We start from the raw sequence: 24,697 nt of genomic DNA on the forward strand, positions 1-24,697 counted from the left end.
GCCAGATGGACTCCAGAATAAATACTGATATGGGCACCACCTAGGTAATTTTTAACCATCACTACATATAGATCCCACACCTTTTTCCTTAAAAAGTATTTCTTTTGTAGAGAAAAAGGTTTGTAGCATGTCCCGAGCCTCAGAGGTTTGGAAAGAACTTGATGATTAAGCATGTCACTGACGAACATTTAGTGTGTGAGAGTACCATTTAAGAAAAAGGTTTTTCTCCTAGAATGAGTGGGCTCTCTTTACATGATCCAAGGTTGACTCTCTTTTGATTGCTACATTTGATGTAGCTTCATCAAACAGCACTAAAGTTATAAGCAAATTGAAATGTCACTACCCCCCCTTTTACTTTTCCCGCCTTTTTATGGTTTAGAGCCAAACTTGAAATACCAACATAAATCAAATCCTTCCAAGCTTCAGCAAACTTTGTGCAGGTTTTTCAAGGAATGCCAATGTACTTAGCAGATGCCACATGCTGCCCCCTTTCTTTTAACTGCCCCTACCGATGGCTCTATATAAACTTTAAAATTCCATAAGAAGGCTAAACAGGAAAAATGTCTGCCAGATTTCCTACAGATCTATAAAGCAGTGCCAAAGTTATTAGTGAATCCAAATTATTTTGGCTCACCTCTTTAACTCCTCCGTCCCCATTTGGATTTTCTTTAAATTGAAATGGTGGCCCTGGGTGTTACCTGCTAACTACCCACCACATTTGATGCAGATTTGTCAAACAGTGCCAAAGATATAAGCAAATTACATGTTATCAACACCCCCCTTTAAGTTTGCCCCCTTGGTGGCATAGCTCAAGACTTCAAAATAGAAATCTAATCCTTTCAAGCTCTTGCCAAATTTTGTACAGACTCATCACACAGTGCCAAACATATTGGCAAGCGAATACTTTTTAAATTAAATAAAATAAATCTATGCTCAATCCCTGGTAATGTGACACACAGCAGTCAGGCTTAAACCAAAGCCAATAGGTAAAGTTTATAAGCAGATCATACACATTAGAAAAGTCACACTAAATGCAATAAAATTCCACAACTGATGTGCATGATGTATAACTGAGTGCTCCGGGACTGAAGAAGGTGAGTGGTTGTGTGTGTTCTTTTTCACCTAAATAATCTACGTTTGCTTGAGTATCTGGGCTTCTTTTGAAGTTAGTTGCTTTTCAGATAATGACAAACATGCTAATAAACATACTTTATTTAAAAAATTTGCATCCAATTTTACAATAAAGAGAAAAATTATATGAGTAAAATTAGACAACGTAACAAAAATCCAGTAAGAGCACTGGAGATATGATTTTTTAAAGAATTAAGGGAAATTTTAAGAAAAAGCAAAACGTACCAATGACAGTCTGTGGAGGAGGCATACTGGGACCTAGGCATGATTTGAGGTTAACAACAATGAGCCCTGGTTGGATGCAACAAAAGACTTTGTCCCAGTGAAAGTCTGGAATCCACAAAGTTAAAAAAAGATTTAAATCTTAGCACAGGGCTTTCTCAATTTTCAAAAAGAAAAATCTTCCATGTGTGAGCCGCCATTGAAATTATAGCCTTTACTTTGGAACTGAAGGCAAGATAAGTGAAGTAAGTTGGTCCCAATGGGGCTCCGGAGCTTTGGAGATTTCTTGCTGAAAATTGTTTAAGTCCCAATTGAGAACGGGAGGTGTTGCGAGCCCTGACTGGAGTGAAGCTGAAATTCAATCCAGTGCTGTGGAGCTGCTGGTTCGATACTTTTTCCTGCAGGTTACCCTGAAGGTCTAGAGGAAAAGTTATTTATTGTTTCCAAAATTTCTTTTGGTGGCCAAACAACCACAGACGTACATTTCTAATGCCCCCACGACTCTAACGGAGGGCACTTAGAGAGTCTCAGGGTGTCCGATAGAGGCTAACAGCAAAGTTAAATCCAAGTCAAGTTGCCGCTGATCATCTGAGTACTTTCAGGAAAAGCTGTCAGCTGGTGCCCCTGTAGCCACACAGGAGGTCAGTCAACAAACCCTTGAACGTTTCTTTGCCCTAGGTACAAGAGAGAGCAGGTCCAGTACTTCAGGGCTCCTCTCAGCTCCTAGATAACAGGTTAAGACTCATCTAGTCATCTGGAGGTCTAGTGAGGTTTCTGAGGAGGTGCTTGTGATACCACTTTTATGCAGAACAACGGCAGGTGGGTTACTTTCCTATTATTAGTTCATTTCATGCTTAACCCAGTCTAATCCATAATTCTGCACAATGTAGGGTCCCAAAGAATCATACATAATGAAAGCATGCTTCGTTAGGCCCTAAAGAACAAGTTGCTTACCTCCAGCAATGCTCTTTCTGGTAAAGACACTATCTAACTCACCTTTTGAATATTCCTCAGGCATCAGACTGGATCTGGACACTTTTCAGCGGTATCTTAGCGCGCCGGTGGATGTTGCTGCACAACCACCTACTGGCAGGCACTTCTGCTCCAGAAATTATGTACTAGGCCTATAAAGGTGCCACTCCTGTGTGCTGATGCCATTTGCGTTCAAGGCTGTCCACGCCTCCAGTTGCAGAGACCCATTACTATATTGATGTGACCAGTGTGCAGATTCCTAGACTTGGTATCTTATTATTGGAAAGAGTCCAAACATAAAATGGGGAGAATGGTTGGGTCGGTGATGAATCTACGGTTCGATAGATTTTCTACCAGAAAGAGCATTACCAAAGGTTAGTAACTTGTTCTTCTGATAGAGACTTCGAGCCACAGATTCCTTGCCTTTTGGATACCAAAGCAGTACCTATTTTGGGGTGGGTCTATGAATTGACTCAAACTAAAAGTCCTGCAGGACTAAGTGGGCAAAGTGCCCCTCTCAGCGAACCTGACTGTCCAGACATTAGTGCTTCATGAACGTATGGAGGGACGGCATTGTAGCTGCATTTCAAATGTCTGGTACAGGGACTCTGTGTGCTAAGGCAATAGTAGCAGATCTGCCTTGGTAGAATAAGCATGCAGTCCTTCTTGAGGCTGCTTTTTAACCAATGTGTAGCAGATCTTAATGCAGAGCACGATCCAGAAGGCGATGGTTCTCTTCTGCACAGCCTTGCCTTACTTCGCTCATATGATCTTCACAACCTGCTGATTGTCCTCCTGGTGTTCCTTGGTGTAATCTATGTAGAAGGTCAGCGTTCTCTTGGGGTTCAAGTGATGTGGTCTCTTCTCCTGCTCAGAGGGATGAGGTAGAGCATAGAACACAGGCAAGTTGATGCCTTGACCGACATGGAACCGTCTTACAACCTTAGGCAAGAACAGCAAAACCAGCCTGTCTTGAAAGAAAGTGGTGGATGGCAAGTGAACATAGAGAGCCTATAGCTCACTCACATGCCATGCAGGTGTTATGGCAACTAGTAACACTGCCTTTAGTGTGAGAACAGCTGTGAAGTGGCTTAAATGGAATGCACATCAGAAAAGTGAAGACCAAGTTTGGGTCCCATTGTGGCATGATGAAGGGGAAGGGAGGAAACAAATGTGGTAACCCTTTCAAAAATCGCATAACAACTGGAGACCTATACAAAGAGGGCTGACCCTGCAACTACAAAACAGCAGAGAGAGAGAGGAACGATACCCTTTAACTGTGCCCACAAACAGTCCTTGATAAGCTAGGGAACAAACAAACAACAAAACACCTGAAAACATGACCTGGAGGGGGACCATCTGCCTAGTACCACACCAATCCACAAATGTGTTCTAACAGGTGTATCCAATTTTTGTTGAGGGTTTCTCGGCTCTCAAAATAACATCAGCCAAGTCTGGAGGAAAGACAAAGGAGTTCACCTGTTGCAGCTCAATCTCAAAGCATGTAGGTGTAGGTTTCCACATCCAGTCTGATGTCTGGGGAATATACAAAAGGTGAGGAATCTGCAGCTAGATGTCTGTCAGAAACTAATTGTTTGCTAATACAGTTGAACATTGGGCATCCTGTCAAGTACAAAGTGATTGAGTTTCCATTTGATTCTCCCTTTGATTGGGACAGTTCTTTCAGATTACATATTCTCTTGACTCCACCAAACTCTACTTTTTAAAACACTCCATCTCTCAAACCATTATTTTCAGGCATTTTATATTGCCTTTTGCATTTTTAAACCACCATTTCCAAATACTAAATACAATGTAATGCATGGTCTAGAATCTTATTAAATATTGTACTCTTGCTAATGTTGATTGCTATGTTAGTTTTTGGTCTGTCTTGAGTATATTTAAGCATACATGTTGATATAAACAACTTGTCATGCCAGTCTTCTCCTAATGCTGTTAATCATTTCCCAAAACGAATCGGCCAACTAGCCTCATCAGGAGAACCTTAAAAATCACATCTTTCATTGTTTCACTTCTGATTATACTTTGCAGAGTAATGGGAGTTTGAGGTAATAATAATCTTACTTGGCGCGAGCTATTGTCAAAGGAAAGGTATAAAACTCATGGGCATATTTACAAGGGCTTTATCTCCGCTTTTTTGGCTTTTAAGGCCAAAAAAGCGGAGATAAAACTATCGCCCTATTAACAAGAGGGTGCTAACATGCATTAGCGCATGTTAGCACCCTTTTACACAACGACTTCCTTTGCATCTCTAATGAGATGCAAAGTGGGCGTCGCTGGGCAGGACAACCTTGTAAATATCGCTGATGTGCACATCGCGATATTAACAAGGCTGCCAACGCATTTTAGCAGATGTTAGTTTTGGGCAAAAACCGCTGTTTTCACCGGAAACTAACGTCTGCTAAAATGCAGACTTAGGCATACCTATTATGGGGGTGGATTGTGCTGATACGACCCTGTGGGTCGTATCAGCAAAGTTATCGCCGTTTTGCAGGGAACATTGCTGGAAAACCAGCAATGTTCCCTGCAAAACGGCGATCTCCCCACTATCGCTGGTAATTATATCGCCCTGGGGAAACGCGTTGTAAATAACGTGCTAACAGGGCAATATAATCAAGTGATAGATGGCGATAACTAGAAAAGTGCTAAGCGCGCTTTGCATCTATTTATCGCCGTCCTCAGATACTAAACGCAACAACAGAAGTGTTAAGGCATTTCATACACGGGTGCTTTCAAACTCAGATACTGATGAAAACGTATTATTTCAATGGGAAAAATAAATCATCTTGTCAAAAGGCATTTTCTTGATTTTGTGATATTTTTTGCCTTTCTCCAGCGCCTTCATCAAAGGTGGACCTTTGGAGAGCTATTGATTCTGGTCATCCGAATGGAAATCGGTCTGTGCGGCTCATGTGGAAGGTATCGAATTTCGTTTTATGAACTATTATAGAATTAATGGGTAGGAGGAGAAAGGCAAATAGCCTGATTTTCAAAAGCATGAACTATTTTTGGTAGGTTGTACTAAGTTTTATTGAACCAACACATTTTGAATTGTATGATACATGTTACTATATCTTGACAGTTCGTGCTTCAAATGTGTGAAGACTTTGTCACCCTTGCATACAGGTGCGGTTGGCAATGCTCACAGGTGGGGGAACGGGTGCGGGTTGGGGGGGACGGGTGAGTGGTCGCGTAGACTAGCATATAATTAATTGACGCCACCAAACAAAAGCCTCTCTGAAAAAAGCAGACACTTCAATCTGTTGAGGCAACAGTAACTGAAGTGTGGTTGTAAACCTACGAGAGAGGCTCAGGAGTTTCATGCCCACTAGTGAATGAATTTGAGTAATGAGCTCCTCCGTCCACATGGAGGCGCCACCCCTGCTTGCATATGTGTCCATTGTTCCCCACTCATTAAATGTATTTGTTGTGATTATAAATAGAGGTAGAGAGTTCGGAACACAATAACTGAATATATTGGAGAAAATGAGGACTAAAACCATGTCATTTCAATGCACCAAACATAAATTCTCAATTCACCCATCGAAAGCCTTACCAGCGTCAAGAGTTATAGCAGCTAAGGGAGAATTAAGTTTAGCGGCTAAGTGAATGATGTTAAGGACGGTCTAGAATTGTCTAAAATAAATCTTCCCTTCACAAATCCTGATTGATGAATATCGACTGAATTGGGAATAATAGAGTTAATACGGAGTGACAGTAATTTAGCAAAGATCTTACAATCCATATTAATCAATGAAATAGGCCTATAATTGCTGCATTGAGAAATATCTTTATCTTTCTTAGAGAGTAAGCAGAACATAGCCTGAGAGAAAAAACCTTGTGTCAGTCCTGTGGTCAAGAAATTAGCAATAAGAAGTAATAACTTAGGACTTAAAAGATGTTTGAAATGTAAATAAAAGCGAACAGTAAAGCCATCAGGCCCGGGAGTTTTATGTTTTGGAAGTTGATTGATGGCATTTACAATTTCTCGTTCTGACAGTGGAGTGTCAAGAGATGACAGATCTACACTACTATCAGGAGTTTTAGGGATTGATTGAAAAAAAGCATCTACTTGTTCAGTTGAAGGAGACCATTCTGGGGTATATAGTTTTGTGTAGTATTCAGAAAAGCACTCTAATATTTTGGAGTCCCTAATATGCTTGACCCCGGCTGAGTCTTTCATAGCACCAATCTTAGATTTCGGCTTTCTTATTTTAAGGTAATTAGCCAAATTTTTGCCAGCCTTGTTCCGACCACCATACACTTTCGCATTAAAATGAAATAGGCTACCACGGGCATTGTCCCAGGATTGTTTGTTGTATTGAAGTTTGGCCTTATTAAGTTTAGATAACGTATCAATGCGATTAGAGGAGAAATATTAAAGTTCTAAATCTTTAATCTGACCTAAATATTGCACAAAGTCCCTGAGAGCCCTCCTCTTCTTTTTTGCTACAAAATCTATCACAAAACCCCTTGCGGTGGCTTTAAAGGCATCCCAAATAAAGTTAATTTGTGTGTCTGAGGTAAGATTATTCACATAGAAACCTTGTAGAAATATTGTAAATTGTTGTGTACATTGTTGGTCTAGTAGGAGGCTGTTAAATCTCCATCTGCGAGTAGGAGGAATGGAGTTAGGATAGTCCAGGTCTACAATGACGGAAGCATGATCCGAGATGAGAATAAAACATATCTCAGCATGCGTTAGAAATTGAAGGGTATGCTGGGTAAAACAAATATAACCTATTCTAGAGTGAGAATTGTGAACATGAGAAAAGAAAGTGAATTCTAGGACATCGGGGTGTGATGACCTCCAAACATCAGCTAACCCTCCAGAGGATATGGTTCTCTTGAAGGCTCTGTGCATTTTGGTAGGAATAAATCTAGTCTGAGATCTACGATCCAGAAAGGGGTCCATAAGTTGATTACAGTCTCCCCCCACTATGAGATTCTCTGATGCATGGGAAGATAACAGAGAAGAAAAGTCATTCCAGAATAACAAATCTACTCCATTTGGACCGTAGACGTTACAAATCGAAAATTGTGTGTTATTTATCTTAATATCTAACAACAGCCATCTTCCAGCATTGTCTTTAAATTCATTCAACAGCTGAATACTTAACGATTTATGAAACAATATAAGAACACCAGTTTTGTTATTTACAGCAGTGGAAAAACACTCCCAACCCATTGGCTTCATATGGAAGCTATGTCTTATTCTTTATGGTGAGTCTCTTGTAATAAAGCAAATTGCCAGTTTAATTTTGATAAATGAGACAATACCCTTTGCTTTTTAACCGGGTCACGAAGACCTTTAACATTCCATGACACAATACGTAAATTACTTATAGAGAAGAACCTAAGGAATAGTTAGAGAAGTCCGGTGGAAAATGTTGGAAGACCACAAGAAAAAAATTACACAATGAAAGTTTGCAACATAGTAGAAAAAAGAAGAATGGGAAAGTTAAAGAGAGAAACAAGAGAAAATGAGATGAAGAGGAGAAGGGAATTAGGGAAGAACAGGGTCTCCCCTGATGGAAATAGAAAAGAGAAATGACAGAAAGCCATTGGAATTTAGCCATAAGAATAAAGAACAAAGGATGGAATATTACACCCATGACCAGGGGCAGTTGGGGGTAGGAGGGGGGAGGGAGGGGGTTCAGTTCATAGTTTTTGTTATTAATTTCCTACAATTGGAAAATAAATAACGACAGTGAAAATGTGGGGGCTGGGGTTAGCAATATGTAAAACACTGTTAACACTCTATGTCGATTGTTCGTATATTCTGATTGCCTCTCACTGGGAACAATGTAATTGATGTGATATACCTGTTTACAGGAAAAGTTGTTGTCACGCAAATGGCAATAAACATATTTGAAAAAAGAATAAAGAACAAAAAAGACCTTAATGTTGAGGGGGGAAAGAGAAGAAAAAAGAAACAGACGCTGCTGAAAATGATCAAAGTATCAACAAGTGCAGAGGGAATACTATAAAACAAAAAAAAATAACAATCACAGTGCTAATGGATCTTACCAAACAGCATGGGGAAAGCATAGCTGAACAAGACGTAGACATTAGGACTAGGAGACGGTATTGAACGAAGACACCAACATCAAAACAAGAGGGAGTCAGGCACCTGTAAAAAAGAAAATATTTAATTGCCAACATTTTAGGAGTTACTACGTACCTTGACTTCTCCTTTGTGCATATGTATACATTTCTTGAGCTCTATGGGGTCTGTAAAAGTGACCGTCCTATCTTTGTAACTGACCTTAAAAAAGCACGGATGTATAAGTCCATAACAATCGCTCATGGATCGCAGCATAGGCCTAAGGTCTAAAAATTCCTTCCAGCGTTAAGCTGTATCTCTGGAGACATCCTGACCGAAGAAAATCTTCTGACTAGACCACAGCATTTGTTTGCGTTGTTTAGCCGCTGTGAGTATCATCATTAGATCCGAGTATTGAAGAAAATAGGCAATGATCCCTCGTGGTTTATGTGTGGTTGACTCACCGAGGGGGCCAATCCGTGTGCTCTTTGGATATTGAGATCTGTAAGAGTCATTAGACCAACTATTTTTGGTATAGGGATCTTCAAGAAGTTGTTCATGTCGGAGCCTTCAGAACCTTCCGGTATGACATATATGCGTAGATTATTGCACCTGTTTCGGTTCTCCAGGTCCTCTGTTAGTTTCTTTAGCTGAGACACTTCTTTGGATAGGTTATCAACCTTAGCGGCCACATCTTGAGCGCCGCTAACTCTCTGTTCAACCTCTGTAAGTCTAGAATCCAGATGAGACCATTTCTCTTTAATTCTCTGAAACGCTGCATTGGTAACCACCATAAAAAGTTTTATGTTTTTCAACTCATCCATGATGTCTTCCAAAGGTAAAGGTAGTTTGTGCGGAGAAGACCGATCCTTTTAGCCCTTTTATTAGCATTACCTCCAGGGTCTTTGCGACTATTAGCAGTAGGGTTGCTGGTAGACTGAGATTTAGTTGTCTCCACAAACTCCATATTTCTATTGAGCTGAAGGAAACAGGCAAGATGGCGTATGTAATCCTTAAGTAACCACAAAAACAAGTTAGAGACTGCACAACCTCAGTGAGAAGGACCAGTAAAACAGACCAATTGAATGATAAACAAAAAAGATGTTTGAAATGTCTCTTTCAATGATGACAATTCAAAAATGCCAGTATGCTTCTGTCAGGTCCACACTTCATGTAAGCTGCTCTTAAAGTGTGTCCATAAAATATTGAAAACATGGGAAAGTGTATAAACAGAGTCTCTTCATGTTTTTGTCCTGCAAACATTGACATATGGAAGAGGAAAAGCCATGGGTGCATAAACTTCTGATAAAAACGAGCTGAGAAGCTCACAAAATGGCGGCCACTGAACAGATTGCACAGGGAGTGGCAAGGGACAAGCTAGTAAAAAGAAAAAAGAGACCAATTCAAGGTCTATAAGCCTACCCTGCCGCTCCCGGGGGCCTCCGACGCCTTCTGCTGGACCAACATGCCCGCACTGTGCCGGTAAACTATCCTCAGAAGAGAAAAAGATCCTTGGTGTGACAGAGGAAAACTATCTTGCATCGCTGCCACCATGCACCTCCCCTCATTACCTTGCTTAATACAGAGGATATACCGTAACTGATGTTTGAAAGAAAAGAAGGCTCTCATTTTCAAATCCAATCTAACTGTCTGAGAAGATTCTCAAAAAGGAACCAACAAACACAAGGCCATAATTCTCCAACTGGGGCACATTAGAGCCTCTAGGAACTGATGTTTTTAGATCAATTGAAACACCCCCCTAACTTGCCCAAAGGTGCAAAGAGGAAAGCCTGCAAACATTTTGCAATATTTTGTAATTCCTCATATTAGGAGAAACACTTCCAATCCCTTGTGGAATCACTCTACAAAAAAGTACAAGATTATTAAAGAGGACAAGCCAACAACTAAGTCACTTTTCCAAGGTACAAAATCTGGAAATACATCCTGCTCAGTAGGACGTGTAGGCTGTGTAAACAGATTGCCACTACCACACCTGCATTACCTCTACTTCTTCTTTTGAGAGGCCATCATGATACTGCTGCCCCAATCACTAAAATTTTAAACTGAGCACCTGGTGCATCTCATTGTGGTCACATTGGCCTTTGGGCATTGCATAGACGCTAGACTTGTATTTTTTGTCGTATTGAATCTCTGGCTACTCAGTAAAGAAGTGGAAAACAAGAGCTTCTTGTCCACACTGGCATGCTCAACGTAGCCTGTAGCATCTGCTTGCTGGTCTTTGCTCACTATTTTCAGGATTAGCAGAAAGGCTTCTAAGGCATACAAAAGACCATTCAGATGAATAAGGCATGTATATGTAAGCCATAATTCTGTTCTCACTGTACACTAAAAGGTCCAGTATCTGATGTCTGGAACGTATGCCCTGCATGTTTCCCTGGAAAGTATGAAGGCTTGTGCCGTGGGAAACACCCAAAAGACCTGGTTAGCCACTTCATTATCCTGATCCTGGGCAGTCTTTGGTGAGACTAGGGTGGCTTCCACAAACTACATAATCTATCTTCCTATCTAGACTGCCACTGTTAGTTAAACTATTGAACTAGGTTTTAAGTTGACTCTTTTGCTCTCAGTACACTACAAACTGCACATTGACCCTATACCTTTTGATAGTGGTTAACTTAATCTAGCAATCATGGAATGTCATGGATATTATGCATAATGGAATCTAGGCAAAGACGTTCACTGTTTCTGTTCCCCATTATTACCAAGGTGTATTCTCATATTAGTTACAGATAAATATGGAGTGCCCAGCCCTCTCACAAACTCATACAGGCACCCACAGACACACACAGCCACTCACATAGCCACTCTCAAAGCTGACAGGTTGCAATTAGTATTAACAAGTTAAAAAACTGTAGAAACTCACTGAAAAAAACAAAGGTTACAAAGATGTTATAGTTAGGGAATAGAATTTATAAAAACCTTAGCAATTCACTGAAAAACACAAAGGTTACAGGGTTGTTATAGTTTGGCCCAGATTTAATTCTTACCAAACCATTGAAATTCAGCAGTTAAAGCTACCTTAGCTAACTAGAACTTACACCACTGCAATGCACTGCTTATGACTTCACATATTATATCACTTATGACGTGGTCAGTGATATCACTGATGACATCCCAAATTATATCACTGATGACATCATTCACAGAACTACTCACACACCCACTCACACTCCCATACAACCTTTCATGTCTATGCACACATCCACACAACCTCACATACCCCTTCACAAACACACAACTCACACACATCCACTCACTTAGTGCCACTAACACAGCCAAATCACCCACCCATACAGCGACTTACACTCCAACTCACCCATACAGCCACTCACACCCACTCACTCACGCATTCAGCCACTCATACGAGCATTCACTCACCCATAGAGCCACTCACAGAGCAACCCTCTCACCAATACAGCCACTCACCAGCTACTCACCCACACAGCCACTCAAACTAGCACTCACACATCCATATAGCTACTCACACAGCCACTCACTTACCCATATAGCTACTCACACATTAATTCACTAATCCAGTTAACCACTTACATACCCATTCACACATCCATACCAGCAATCACACACCCACTTACTCAGATATACAGCCAGTCACACAGACACTTACTGTGCAAAACAGCCCCTCACACATACTCAATTATCGACACATCCATTCAAACTGCCACTATCTTACCCATACAGCCACTAACACCTCCCTCACCCACCCATAGTGCCACTCACAAAGCCATTCAGTCACCAAAACAGCCACTCACACTCCCTCCACCCATAGAGCCACTAAGGCAGCCACTCACTCACCCGTACGGCCAATCACACTTAATCACCAAAACAGCCACTCACACAGTCATTCAAACACCCATACAGCTACTCACACAAACATCCGTATTCACCTATATATCCACTCGTAACACCCACTCACACATATACAACACTCAGATACCCACTCCCATACAGATACAAACAGCTTCACACCCACTCAGATGACATATATTAGAAACAGTATCACTCATTACTTGTTTAGAAAGAAAATTAATGTAACTTATTCAGTAGCTTACTATATATCTTTCACTCACTGGATGACATCATCAGTGATGTCACTGACCAGGTCATGAGTGATGTAATATGTGAGGTCATAGGCTGTGCATTGCGGGGGCATAAGTTATAGTTAGCTCAGGTAACCATAACGGCTAAAGTTCAATGGTTTTGTACGAGGGAAATCTGAGCCTAACTGTAACATCCCTGCAACCTGTGTGGTTTTTTTGTTAACTTATTTTTATTGATTACTGGGCAAAATTGAAAAACTGCAGTTACAAATTAAACCTTAATATACATCTCACGTCTCACAGCACATTGATACAGTCATGATACCATTACATTCAGTACATTAATTTTGGCAGAAAGTTACAATCATTATCTCTAACTCATCCAACTCAGTCAGAGTTTGTGTCTGGCGCAGGCAGAGGCGGAGTACAAATGTTTCCTCTATACCCGTTCCAGGCTCCTCATACTCGCTCCCACTTTTTGGGGCACCCTTGGTGCACATACCTCGCCTTTTCTGCCACCATGGCACCATCCATGTCCATGTCCCTGCACCAGTCATTGTGTGTCGGAGAGAATTGTGACCCCCAGTATTTAGCTATATTATGCTTGTCGAACATCATTCCTAGCGTTGCCCAGTCCTGTGTTGCGTGATTGAGATCAGTGGGCTTCCAAATATTCAGGAGACATATTTTGGGTTCTGACAGGACCGAAACTCCCCCTACTTGTGTAATGGTTCGCATAACTGTTGCCCAGTGGGACTCTATCTGTGCGCACTCCCATAGTGTGTGATAAAAAGTACCTTCTGCCCCACATTTCCTCAGACAAAGCACATTTTCGGCCCCACCTATTCTGTGTAAGGTCGCTCTGGTGTAATAAGTATGATGAAGTATTTTCAGTTGTAACAGTCTTAATTCTGAGGATATTGCTACTTCGCAGGGGACGAGAGTGCTGCCTGCCAGTCTGTGTCATCTAATTCTCCAAGTTCGATGGACCATTTTTCGTGGTGAGGTTTCGTGGGATCTGGTTAATTGTTAATAAGTTTGCAGTAGGTGAGGAAAATTGATTTTTTGTCAATAGCCTATCCTCTAATGGGGAGGCCTCCGGAAGTGTGGTACCAGCAGGTATAGCTGCCAGGAGTGCATGTCTGATCTGTGTGTATCTGAATATTTCGGTGGGTCGCTATTTTGTACTGTTCCTTGAGGTGAGCGAAGGTATCAACCTCTCCCTTAATCTACAAATCACCCACTGTTGATATTCCGATAGAGTCCCATCGTTTGAACCCTTTACTAGTACTAAGTCTTCCTAGTCATTGTGTTTCCCAGAGTGGGGTGAGTTGGGTTATGACACCATCCCATCCTAGTTTTTTTAGTGCCATTTACCAAATTTGGACTGTGTGTGCCGTAGGTCCAATCCATGGTGTAGTTTGCCCTTTAGTGTATTGTGCCCTCATTACTCCTCCTTCCCCCCAACCCATGTCTGTCTGATCTAAACGCGGGGTCTGTTAGTGGGGCGTGAATCCATTGATTAAGTACCATCAACTGGGATGCCCAATAATATAGTTGTATGGTTGGAAGTGCTATTCCACCATGTACGAGCTCTTCACCAATTTATTCATGGTGAAACGGGCCATTTTTTTCCCCCAGAGTAAATTGGACACTTCCGCCATTATTGCTTTAAAGTAACAAGGAACGGGGTATTATGCAGGGCATAGAGAAACCTGGGAAGCACCATCATCTCGAAAAGTGCAGCTTTCCCAAGCAGTGTTAATGGCAGGGACTGCCAATGTTTCGCGTCTCGTTGAATTCTTTTCAAAGGTGGCATGAGGTTTTTTTCTATAAATTCCTCCGGTAGTGGTGTGATGTGGATTCCCAAGTATCTAAAACTTCCTTTAGTTATTTGTAGATTACAACCCTTCTGGGGTTGCGGTGGTGGGCCATGAAGGACATATAGGATCGACTTGGTCCAATTGATGGTGTAACCAGAAAATTGGCCATATAGTTCACAGATGTTCAAGAGCTCGTGGGTGGATTGTTTGGGAGATGCCATATACAACAGCACATCATCGGCGTATAGTGATATGCGGTCCTCCTAGCCCTCCGCTCAATGGAGCCCACGGATAATCGGGTCCCCCCAAATCCATGCAGCCAGTGGCTCCAGTATAAGGGCAAATAGAAGTAGTGAGGGGGGCACCCTTGACGCATTCCGCGTCCCAGAGGGAAATCATCTGATATATGACCATTTGCCGTTACGTGGGCTAGGGGTTTGTGTATAGCAGCTGTACCCAGGCACAAATCTTGGGGCCAAAGCCTATATGCTTAAGGATTGCGAAGAGGAAGGGCCATTCAACCATATCAAAGGCCATACCAGCGTCTAAAGATAGGATGACAGCTGCCTCCTGAATTGTGGGTATACGCGCCATAACACCATGTAGACGTCCCAGATTAAGGGCCGTATTTCTACCCGGCATGAAGCTGGACTGGTACGGATGTATTAATGCGGTGAGATGGGGAGTTATTCTAGCTGCCAGGAGTTTAGCGAGTATTTTGGCCTCTGCATTAATTAGGGATATGGGCCGGTAGGATGTACATTCCCAAGCTTAAACTTAAACTTAAAAGGTGCGAAGTGATATTAGTAGTTACTGTTCTTTTGTAGAGTTCAATGGGTATGCCGTTTGGCCCCACCGCTTTCCCTGATTGTATGGCTCCTGTAGCTAATTGCAGTTCGTCTGTTGTGAGGTCAGCCTCAAGTGTCATGGCAACCTCCGGCGTTAGTGTGAGCATTCTTATATCTATGAGGAAAGCTTGTTCTTCTTCGACTGTCGTCGAGGATGTCGGTGTGTACACCTGTTGGTAGTGTTTTGCTAATTCGTTCACTATTTCCTGTGGGTTGGTTATGGATTCATTATCTTCTGTAACCTTTGTGTTTTTTAATGAATATATACTACTGCGTTCCTGTGCTTACTACAAGTTGACGATGGTCTGAGGATGGACCCGTAACTATTCAGGCCCACCGAGGAAAAACTAGACCAATACTGTGTTTATTTCCAAGCACCTTTTTCCTGATTGAAAACAACAAATTGTATGTATAATTGTATTTCTTATTTTTGCCACTCTTTGTGGAGGCGCAGGGATCATTGATCAGTTCTGAGATGCAGGTTTCAGTTGGCATCAATACAGTTGGCATCGGCACATCTATTATTAATTTATATAAGTTTTAATAACTTGCTCAGTTCTTTGGGAAATGGCAAAAGTTATCAGAGCAACTGCTGTGTAGCTCTTTTGTTTGAAACGTCCGTTACTGGGCGTATCATTATTGGGAAGTCCGTTGCAACGTGATTTCCATACAGTGCGAGGCCCCCTTGTTGAATGAAGAGCGTCAGTGTCTGTGGGTGACATTACCTTTGAGGAAGTGGCCATCACGCGCTGTTTTCTAGCCGTTACTTCTTCTTCGTCTGATTGTGCTGGTGCGCACATACTGCTGGTGATTCCTTCATCGCGCAAACTCCACGTTGGGTTAACAAGCTCAGATTTCCATAGAAAGCACACATTTTGTGTTGTGGCGGCCATCTTTTGAGACATGTTGCTTATTACTTGCCTGTTTTCGGCGACAGGCACTCCTTTCGTATTTCATCATCGGCTATGTTGGATTAATTTATTAAGTTAAAGCGGTGATTCGCACACCTCTTTGCAGGCACTGTTTTGCCTTGTTTTAGGCTGGACCTATTTATAAAGTTAAAACGGTGATTAGCACACCTGTTTGCGGACACTGTTTTGTTTTAGATAAATTGATGATTCGCACACCTTTGATATTTATGTTATTGTTATTCCTTTTCTTTCTCTTTTTCTTCTATTCTTCTTTTCACATAAATAAGTTTATGCTGACATCTTATGTGTGTTTATTGTATAACTTGGTAAGCAAATATTTATCCAGGCAAACTGCACAAAGATATATTGTAGGATCTCCACTACCATAATATTTATTTAATTATTTCTTTTTGAGCATTTGTGCATTTTTCGGTAAGGCCAATTTTATGTTTACTCCACCACCTTTTTTTTTTTTACAAACACCTGGAAAACCAGTAATGAAGTGGAACATCTGGAACAAGGCTTTTGAGAGTTATTTAATTGCTGTAGATGGTAAAAAGGACGAAAGCTAGTATGTATGGTTTATTAGGGATTGCTGGTCAAGAAATCTTTGACAATTTACCTGAAGTTGAAGCAGCACCAGGTTAGTTTGTACCTTTGGATGAATACCAGGAGGCTGTTAAGAGAATGGAAAAGCTATTTATTAATGCACCAAATGTCATGGTGGAAAGGCATATCGTGTGAATTTGGAGACATGATGGATATCTATTTGCGGGACCAATTATTTTTTCATTGTCACTCCAAGAATATAATACCAGAGAGACTTTTGGCTTGTAGGAATCCCACTCTTAATGAAGTTATTGATATAGCCAAAGGTATTGAGAGATCGTTAAAGTCTGCAAAAATATTATCTTCTGGTAACACTCAGTATCAATCAGTTTGCATGGTTCTTGATAAGAAGTCAGATATTGGAACTGGGAGTAAGGCTTTGCAGGGACAAGAAAAATATAAGTTTGAAATACATTTTCAGAGGAAAGGTTATATTGTTACAGGTGTGGCTCAAAAAAATCAACTAGGGAATCCTTCAGGATGTCCAGTGGTTGGGTAGAGATGTACTAAATGTCACAAAACGGGACATGTCAGGGCTGTTTGTAGAACTTCTCAACCTCCTAGTAAACTAAAAGTTTGTTCTGTAGACTCATTTGATGAGGAAATGTGGAACTCTCAGTAATGGCAGATTCAGTGTCTCCTATAACAATGCTGGTAGATCAAACCTTTAATCGTTTATGGAGGAAGGTACAATTAATAGACTCCGATGTCAACCCAAAAGCATTTGGGGAGTCCGACATTGATATGTTAGGCTATTTTAATGATGTCTTAGAGTTTAAAGGTCGACCCATAAAGACAAACATAGATGTGGCTGTAAGAGGAAGGGATATGGTAGGCTGGCAGGGCTGGGGAAAACTTGGAATTTTATCCAAACCTGGTTCAGAAGAAGCCATGGTATTAGGTGATATGCCTATACTTGGTGTAGAACAAAAAGAAGTAAGTTTATCAATTGAAAATGTTCTGGATTCACATAGTAATGTATTCTCCACAAGTATTGGCTGTGTAAAGGGGTTTGCACATCACATTAAACTGAAGGATAACGCCATAATTATTACACATAAAGTTAGGCATGTACCACTGTCGGTCAGGAAAGAACTAAAAGAACTTCTGGGCTCACTTTGCAAAGATGGTGTAATTGAACCAAATGATTCATCTGAATGGGTTTCTGCTGTAGTTATTACTAAAAGAGGAAATGGTGGGATTAGGTTGTGCGCAGATTTAAGATCATTAAATGAAAACATCATAGAGGATTGCCATCCTCTTCCGAGAATACACGATATGCTAAATGCAGTTAGTGGGTCTCAATATTTTTCAATAATTGATTTAAAATGGGCATATCATCAGATAAAATTATTTGACAGTTCAAAGGATCTTACCACTTTCTTAAAACCTTTTGGAGCATATCAGTATGTCCGACTACCTTTAGGTTTGGCGTCGGCTGCCAGTGACTTCCAAAAAATTGATGGATGATTTATTTGATAGTTTGCCAGGTGTCCAAGCTTTTCAAGACAACATGATGGTGCATGCTTAAACAGTAAATGATTATAATGTTATTTTGAATAAAGTTTTGGAAATATTGGAGAATATTTTTGAAAACCAGAGTTGATTATTTGGGGCACACAGTATCTGCCCCAGGGATTACACCTAAGATTGATTTAGTGAAGGATATCAGGGAAGCATCTGTACCTCAGAACACAGATTCTTTGAGGTCTTTTCTTGGTATGAGCGATTACTATGCACGTTTAATCCAAGGTTATGCTGTCTTGGTGGAACCTCTCAGAAGACTATAAAAAAATGAAATTTGAATGGAACAGTGACCAAAAACCAATCTTTTCAACACATTGAACAGGCTATATTGATTGCACATGCTCTTTAGTCCCATTATCCCAATGGGAGAACTATTATCACAGTAGATGCTAGAGGCATAGGTTTGGGAGCAGTTTTCAGTCAGGTGGTAGAAGGCAAAGAATATACTGTAGCCTTCATTGTGAGATGATTAACTGAGGCAGAAAAGGAATACAGCACAATTGAAAGAGACCTCTTAGCAAGTGTTTGAGCAGTGGAAAAATTGCCATGTTATTTATGGGGTAAAGAGTTTGAAATTGTCACTGATCATAAGCCACTTTTATTCATGTTTGATGGTTCTAAAGGTACAGCAACAGTTTCATCAAGGTTGATCAGACTAATGTCCAGATTGCAATAATATAATTTTGTGGTCAGGCACATATCTGGAGGTTTGAACAAAAGGGCTGATTAGTTGTCCAGATCACCTATTGAAGAAGTGGATGGCTATTGTAATGTGTTTGATCAGAAATGTGTGATATCTGTTGTTGATGCAACTAGTGGTTCGGAAGGTTGCATTTCGGATAATGAATAGATAGAAGCTATGGAGAAGGATGTCGTTTTGAAGAAAGTTAAAAAATTGGAATTAAAGGTTGGCCACCAAATAGAAATTTGGACAACACATTAAAAAGTTGAAGGCAAGTTGCAGATTAATATACTATTTAGGATCAGTTACTTTTAAGACGTAATGTTTTTGTTCCACTATACACGTTGAGAGAAATATTAATTACATTTGCACATGATGGACACTCAGATGCAACAGCCACAAAATGATTACCGAAGAGACATTATTGGTGGCCAGGTGTGGATAAGAATGTTGCTGCTAACACTGACAAGTGTTTAGAATGTGTGAGATCAGACAAGCATTGGTAGACTTCTAAGGAGGAAATGCATTTGGGTGCCATTCCGGAAGGACCTTGGTTGAAATTAGGAATTAATTTTGCTGGCCCTTTTAATACTTTGACTGAAGATATGCGTTTATTTTTTTTTGTAAACAAATTTTATTAGTCAAATATACAATCAGCGGAGCTCTGTACCCCAGAGGCATCCGTAGCATCCATGAACCAAATCCTGACTTTGACCGTTTTCCCAGATAATAACTAAGGAAGAATACAGAAGGGCCATGCATATGAAATAAAGCCCAATTGAACAAACCCCCCCCCCCCGAACCCCACCCACCACCCCGCACCCCATCGCACAACCAGCCCAGCAACATCAGCAGGTATGATCGGATCGGCAGCTCTGTATTCGCCATGAAACATGTCCAATCGACACCATGCCACCCAACGCGCGTGTGTTACATGCCCCCCCAGACAAGAGAGGAAGATACCGCAAGCCTTTTAAGTCTTATTCTGGAGTGGGTTCTAAATCCAATCCTCTGTAGTCTGCCCAGCACTTCCAGATTTTATAATGTTTGCGCGGGCAACCTCGTGCTAGAAAAATGGGGGCTTCCAAGCCCATACAGAAATCCAATCCTGCCTTCCACACTGAAACGGAGGGTGCGGCCGTCGCCTTCCAAGCCCTTGCAATGTCACGTTTGCCAATGGTGAAACCCAGGAGCATCAAACGGCGCTTGTAAGCATTGCCCCCTATATCATTCATGACGTGCAGTAGTACTAATTTAGGAGACCGGGGGAGATCCCAGCCCAGGACCTCCGAGAGGCACGCCAGAACACCCCGCCAAAACCTAGACAACGCGGTACATTCCCATATGGTATGCAGTAAAGTCCCCTCATCGTGTAAACAGCGAAGGCAATTCGGGGACGCCACCAGACCCGCCCTATACAGTCTGACCCTAGTAAAATACACTCTATGCAGGTATTTAAACTGAATTAGGCGAAGGCTCACAGCAATAGCCGCTTCGCGTGGGGAGGCCAAAGCCTCCACCCAATCCTCCTCCTCAAGTGTGCCCACATCCTCCTCCCATGCCACCCGAAGACGCTGCAATGATGGGGAGCAGTGCGAGATATGCGTTTTTTGATAGTCTTAATAGAATATTATTTTAGCTGGGTGCATTATAAATTTAGCTCTCGTGTGACTACAGTTATTGTCATTTAAGTTTTACAAACAATCTTTGTTATACAAGGCATTCCTGTTATCTTAGTATCAAGTTCAAAAACTTTATTTCGGAGTAACTCCATAAAAGTACATAAAATGAATATAAAACCATTTAACAACAATAGTAAAATGTTTAAAATTAATACAGCCACATGACTAATACATACTAATTACATACAGTGGATCAGATTGGCATTTTTAGATATTTTTTCCGTTTGTGCCAAAAAGCCCCCAAAAATTTTGCCACTGCGAACATAATGTGCACGGCCGTTTCGCTCTTAAGAATTCTGAAGGCTTCATGGCACCTGATGAAGCCCAGGTTCCTACAGATAGGGATAATCCATTTTCTGCGGGCCTCAGTATAACCCGTGCAAAAGAATATGAAATGCAACTCAGTTTCGTCACATGATCTGCAAGCCGGGCAAATACTGGGTGACGACAGAGACCAAGAACTAGTAAAAGCACGAATTGGCAAAGACCCGTGCCTCCATTGCAAATAAAGCTTTCTAAGTATTATAGGATAAACATTGTCGAGGGCCAATTCGAAGGTATAAGTACTCTTCATAAGAAGGAATTGATTTGTTAGAGACCCTAAGGATTTAGAAGGTCGAAGTAAGGGTGCCTTGGAGTCATGATACACTTTGGTTAGAGCTTTCTTGGAAAGCTTGGAACAGGCGTTACAAGGATCATTCCATAGTGCATCAAGACCTAGGTTCTCCAAACTATTCCTTACGAATTTAAGCCAGGCAATGTTCCCCGAATTTGGGAAGCTAAGAACTTCCTGGAGGCCTTGTCTATAGTGAGTCAATTCGGGCACCGTCCACAATCTACGCCAGTAGATCACAGGACGAAGTGCCAACTCTTCCTCTAGGGGTCTAATGCCTAGGTCGAGTCGTAAGGGCACTAACGGTGTACTCGGAGGAAGAGCTACTAGACACCTGAGGAATCTATTCTCCTCCTTTGTCAAGCTGTCCAGTACTTTGTGACCCCATAATTCACTCCCATAGGTAACTGCTCCTCTTGCTTGAACCCTATAAATGTGTAGGGGAGGGCCTATGGGTTTAAGGGTCGACCTATTCTTCCCAACCATCCCTAATATTCCACCAATGTGTTGTGCTAATTTCAACCTCGCTTTCTCCTGATGTTGGCCCCACCCCAATTCCTCGTTGAGTGTAACACCAAGATATTCAAAGGTGTTTACTCGTTCGAGTATATTGTCCCCTATACGGGGAATACGGTGGAACCTGGGTGGCGGATTGAAGGCCATAAATTTGGTCTTTGTGGTGTTTATTTCCAATCCGTGGTCTCTACAGAAGTCCCCAAATCCATCCAGCACACGCTGGATTCCCATAGGTGACTTGGAGAGAAGGAGGGTATCATCAGCAAACATGATTGCTGGGACCCTCCTTCCCGCCAACTTCGGGACATCCGAATTGGGGACCCCGTTAAGATGGTCAATAACACCGTTGACAAAGAGGCAAAACAGGGTCGGTGCAAGTACGCACCCCTGTCTTACCCCTCTCTCAACGGGAAATTTGTTTGAGAGTACACCCTGTGCACCGCACCTCACTCGAGCATAGGTATTTGTGTGTAGGCGGATGATCATACTCAGGAGGTCAGCTGGCATCCCAGCATTCGCCAGGACCTGCCAGAGCTTGCCACGAGGGACCAGGTCAAAGGCTGCCCTTAGATCTACAAATACAGTATAGAGGCTGCCACCCTCCAACTGTATTGTTTTCCAATGTAGAAGGGACAGCCTGAATACCTGATCTATAGTAGAGGTCTTCTGGCGAAACCCAGCCTGCAAAGGGCTCAAGATGTCCCTCTCCTCGATCCAGTCCAAAAGTCGATCCAACAGAAGCCTCGCAAAAAGCTTCTGAGGGACGTCTATCAGACTGATCGGTCTGTAGTTAGCAGGGAGCAAAGGTGAGCCCTTTTTGAAAATGGGCACAATCTCCGCCCCAAGCCAAGTTGGAGGAAGTGCCATCCCATGGATGATGGCATTAAACAATACCAGGAAGTATGGTGCCCAAACGCTGACCTCGTGCCTTAAGAGGTCTCCTGGGAGCTTATCTAAGCCTGGCGCTTTTCCTGTGGAAAGGCAAGTAATTGCCATTTCTAATTCCTCCAGCTTAAAATCTTCCAGCTCAGTATGATTGTCGATGGTGGGGACCACTAAGCACTCAGGCGGAGTTCCCATTTTGTCTTGCTCAGCTCTACAATAGAGCGATGAAAAGTGTTTTTCCCAGACTTCCGGTGCAATATTACCTTCTATAGCCATAACAGGCTCAACTGAGCCATGTTTGACTATATGCCAAAATTTCCTTGAATCTCTGGTTTTGAGAGCAGATGTTATTTCTGCCCAGTTCTCCCAATCCCAGTCTATTTTAGCAGATTCAAGGAGGAGCTTATAGGCCACCCTCTTCTCCCTAACCACCGAGGATGCTTCCTTGTTTTTGAGCACTTGGAGAAGATCTTTCTTAGCTCCCCTGCAGGTGGCATTGAACCATGAGGCTCTTTCACTCCTCAGTTTCCTGCCCCGAACCACAGGGTTCAAAACCTCAGCTAAATTGTCACAAAGTGTCTGATGGATGACCTCAAGTGAAGAACGACCTTCTAGCGAGGACAACTGAGGGAGGAGACTTTCCACTCTTTCCAGGGTAGAAGCCATTTGCTCGTATATTGCCCTTATACGAGTCGGTTTCTCTAACAATTTGTCCCACCTTATTCTTCGTCTGTTACTGGATAAGGTGAGACTGGGGGAAGGTAGTCTATTTCCTCGAGTTTCAGTCCTGAGGAAGCCATCTGCATCTAATGAAAGAATTAGGGGGTTATGATCACTATCCACCCTTGGGACTACTTTAAAATCTAATGCCAATTTCCAATCCTGGAGTCTAATCAGTATGTAGTCAATCCGGGACTCCTGTCCCGGTCTATTAAAAGTTGACTGGGGCGGAATATCCCCATTGAACCTACCATTGCATGCTCTGAGTGAATTTGCCAATGTTAATGTTAGAACTTGCAATAGGAGGGGTGATGCTGCCCTTACTGGTGGACCTGCAATACTTTGGATTCCCCAGAGATCGTCCTCTTCACTACTAATCCCACCTAAGTGAAGCGGAAGTGGTTCAAACTGAATATTAATATCCCCTCCGACCAGGAGTATATCTGGGCCGGTGAGAGAATCAAGAAAAGTCGTTAAATCCTCCAATGTCCTTGAGGTGGCCGCAGCTCCGACTGGTCTGGAGTATATATTTACCAGACTCAGACCCCTCCCAGTGGGCCAACGTAAGACCACACACAGGATGTCAAGAGAATTTGTTTCTACCACCTCGGCCGTACAGCCTAGATAACAAGCAATCCATATTGATAGTCCTCCAGACGGGCGTCCCTTCCCACCCCATCTAGCCGGAATGTTAAAAACTGCGAACCCGGGGTGGCAAAGGTTTTCTCTGGCCCACGTCTCTTGGAACATGCATATATCATGTTCTTTAATAAAAGTTTCCCAATCAGTATTGCCTAGCTTATTTGGGAGCCCAGCCACGTTCCATGACAGTATCTCTAGTGGCCTCAAGGCCCTGTTTGTAGGCATAGAGATCTCATACAGAGTGCTTTCTACCGTCCTTGATGGGGCGCAGACCCCCAACTCACTTCGTACTTTAATTGAGGACCCCTGTAGAACTTTAGTCTTTCCGGAAAAGCAACCACCCTCCACCTCTACCCTCTCCTCCCTGTGTTCGGAGTGATAAGGTTTTAGAGCTAGTTCGTCTGCAGCCGCCGGAACATGTTCCAGGGGCTCTATATGAGTCACCGGTAAGGACAAGTGTGACCCCTTGAAAGTAAAATTATTACTTGGACAAGAAGTCAACAATTTGGGGATCAGATCCATATCCTCAACCTGGTCGCCCTGTGTACTGAGCCCATAGTCAAAGATAGTACTATGTCAGTCGCAGTCATCGACTCCTGATAGGGCCCCAAATCTATTAGCAACTTCGAGAGGGGTAAATGGTAGCCTATAGTTCATCCTCCGCGGTCCAAGTCTATGATTCCCGGAGGGAACCGTAATCCATTCTGCTGCATTTCCGTAAACCACAGGACTGGGTACATACATATTACAGTGTTGAACTTGGGGACC

At 42.2% G+C, this 24,697-nt stretch overlaps 1 protein-coding gene across 5 annotated transcripts in view; it reads left to right on the forward strand.

Moving 5' to 3' along the window:
• Positions 1-24,697, forward strand: part of IL31RA (interleukin 31 receptor A) — a 1,058,288-nt gene that overhangs the window by 756,750 nt on the left and 276,841 nt on the right. For all 5 annotated transcript variants that reach the window (XM_085631330.1, XM_085631336.1, XM_085631333.1 and 2 more), the window contains one exon: positions 5,183-5,265. In XM_085631330.1, coding sequence (XP_085487456.1) covers positions 5,183-5,265 — 83 coding nt within the window. The remainder of the gene's footprint in view (positions 1-5,182; positions 5,266-24,697) is intronic.

Source organism: Triturus cristatus, chromosome 2_1, assembly GCF_964204655.1.
Source record: "Triturus cristatus chromosome 2_1, aTriCri1.1, whole genome shotgun sequence".
Classification (NCBI taxonomy): domain Eukaryota; kingdom Metazoa; phylum Chordata; class Amphibia; order Caudata; family Salamandridae; genus Triturus; species Triturus cristatus.